This window comes from Perkinsus marinus (assembly GCF_000006405.1).
Source record: "Perkinsus marinus ATCC 50983 genomic scaffold scf_1104296940770, whole genome shotgun sequence".
NCBI lineage: Eukaryota > Perkinsozoa > Perkinsida > Perkinsidae > Perkinsus > Perkinsus marinus.
Window position 1 is genome coordinate 1 of NW_003212726.1, and position 1,829 is coordinate 1,829.

The window sequence follows — 1,829 nt, forward strand, 5'->3', positions numbered from 1 at the left end:
ATACCCAGTAAGAGCTTCTACCAAGCTGATGGGCTTCCTGATGAACAGATCGTTGCCCTTCCGAGTGAACTCAGTGTCGTCATGTTCCTTCTGTTTAAGGATGATGATGAGGTCGCCGGGCTCGACATCGGGGCTGCTCTCATCGGCCATTCCCCGGAAGGGTATCCGCTGACCGGACTTCATGCCCTTCTCGATGTGAATCTCGATGACCTCCTTGGACTTCTTAGTCTTGAAACTGCGACCTTGACCGTGACACTGTTGACAAGCAGACTGCATCTGTTGGACCATGGGACCCATCCGGACGGTTTTGATGGTGACACCCTGACCATCACAGGCATTGCAAGTGGTGATTGGTGAGGACCGGTCGATAACGACCCTGTTGATGGCGAGCTTGCGAGTGGCACCGTTATAGAACTGGGCTAAGGGGACTTCCAATACATGGGAGATATCCTCCCCTTTTCGAGGGCCAGTGGAGCGACCGCGGCCACCCCCAAAGACCATGTCGAAGATATCCTCGGCGTTACCGGGGCCCATACCTGAATGAATAACATATGGTAGCGACTCGGACCTGTTTTGAATCTTACCATCCTGGTCTACACCTTCCTCGCCGAACTTGTCATATCGCGACCGCTTCTGCTCGTCGCTGAGGACCTCATAAGCTCGGGTGAGCTCCTTGAACTTCTCAGGATCACCTCCCTTGTCGGGATGTTCTTTCAGCGCGAGCTTCCGGTACCTTAAAAATGGACCCTTGAGCCAGACGAATCTTCTACCACTATGGAGGGCTAGTAGCAACCCTAAATACACCCTCCTCCCCGTCAATGATACTTACGCCTTCTTAATTTCAGCTTTGGTCGCGTCTTTTTTAACGCCGAGTATGTCATAGAATTTGTGGGTATCTACGTCCTTCTTGGGACCACCGGCAGCCCCACCGAACATATCGTCCATCCCGAAGAACATTGTGTTCAGAAAATGAAAGGAGAAAAGGAACTAACGTAACTAGTCAACCGTTGAGGCATCACTATTAAACATTTGCGCACGCCATCTTGATCGATTATGAGCTTCGCTCCGCTCAAGATTTAGACCATGTTCAACAGGCATAAGTGGTGTTGCTCTGCTTACCTGTTAAATAGACCTTCTAAACGTCCATTTCGCTTTGAAAAGATCAATCCCCTGGGGCGGCTATGCCATGACCTAAAGATATGTCTTAATACAATCAATTTCGCAGCGACATATCTTGGGGCTGTGGCATAGCCGCCCCGTCCGAGATAGTTGATTTTTGTAATGGGTACAACCTTGAGTATAATACCACTCCTCCCTCAACTTCTGTCAGTTGTTATCCTCCCTCTCTATGGCCGTTGTCGCCTCCCCTACTGCCATGGAGGTGGTAGAGACCCCCAAAGGCAGTACTGACGCTGAGGACGTCGGCCTCGAGTACCTCATCAAAGAACCCATACCTTCCGATGAGAACGGTGGGGAGAGCTATGCTATCAAAGGCGTTGATTTCGGCATCATGTCCGGCGAGGAAATCTCTAAATACGGCGAAGTTGAAGTGCTGAACCAAGGCTATTTCGACCCGATGACCCACAAGCAGCTCGCTCTGGGTTGTCACGACCCTCGTCTCGGTGCTATGAATAGGATGAGCGACTGTCAAACCTGTGGGAAGAATTTCAGGAGTGTCCTGGTCACTTTGGGTCTATCAAACTGGTCTTACCCGTTTTCCACGTCGGTTACTTTCGCCACGTACAACTTCTCCTATCTGCCATTTGCAAGCGTTGTGGTAGAGTGCTGCTGGCGCCGAGAGAGGTCGGTGTGGTTGAACAGGACGAGGA

At 51.0% G+C, this 1,829-nt stretch overlaps 2 protein-coding genes across 2 annotated transcripts; one reads left to right on the forward strand and one right to left on the reverse strand.

Annotated features, from left to right (window-relative positions):
* Positions 1-21: 21 nt before the first annotated feature.
* On the reverse strand, positions 22-966 carry Pmar_PMAR004756 (molecular chaperone, putative; the record flags this gene model as incomplete). The annotated part of the gene is made up of 3 exons (XM_002781998.1): positions 830-966; positions 585-733; positions 22-536 (listed from the first exon to the last, which is right to left on the reverse strand). Coding segments are annotated over exons 1-3 (792 nt in total), but the record flags the coding sequence as incomplete, so codon positions are not given.
* Positions 967-1,348: 382 nt separating this feature from the next.
* Pmar_PMAR004757 (DNA-directed RNA polymerase III largest subunit, putative) lies at positions 1,349-1,817 on the forward strand (the record flags this gene model as incomplete). Its single annotated transcript, XM_002781999.1, has 2 exons — positions 1,349-1,681; positions 1,782-1,817. 2 exons carry the CDS (start codon positions 1,349-1,351, stop codon positions 1,815-1,817), a joined length of 369 nt encoding a protein of 122 aa, XP_002782045.1.
* Between the last annotated feature and the right edge of the window lie 12 nt (positions 1,818-1,829).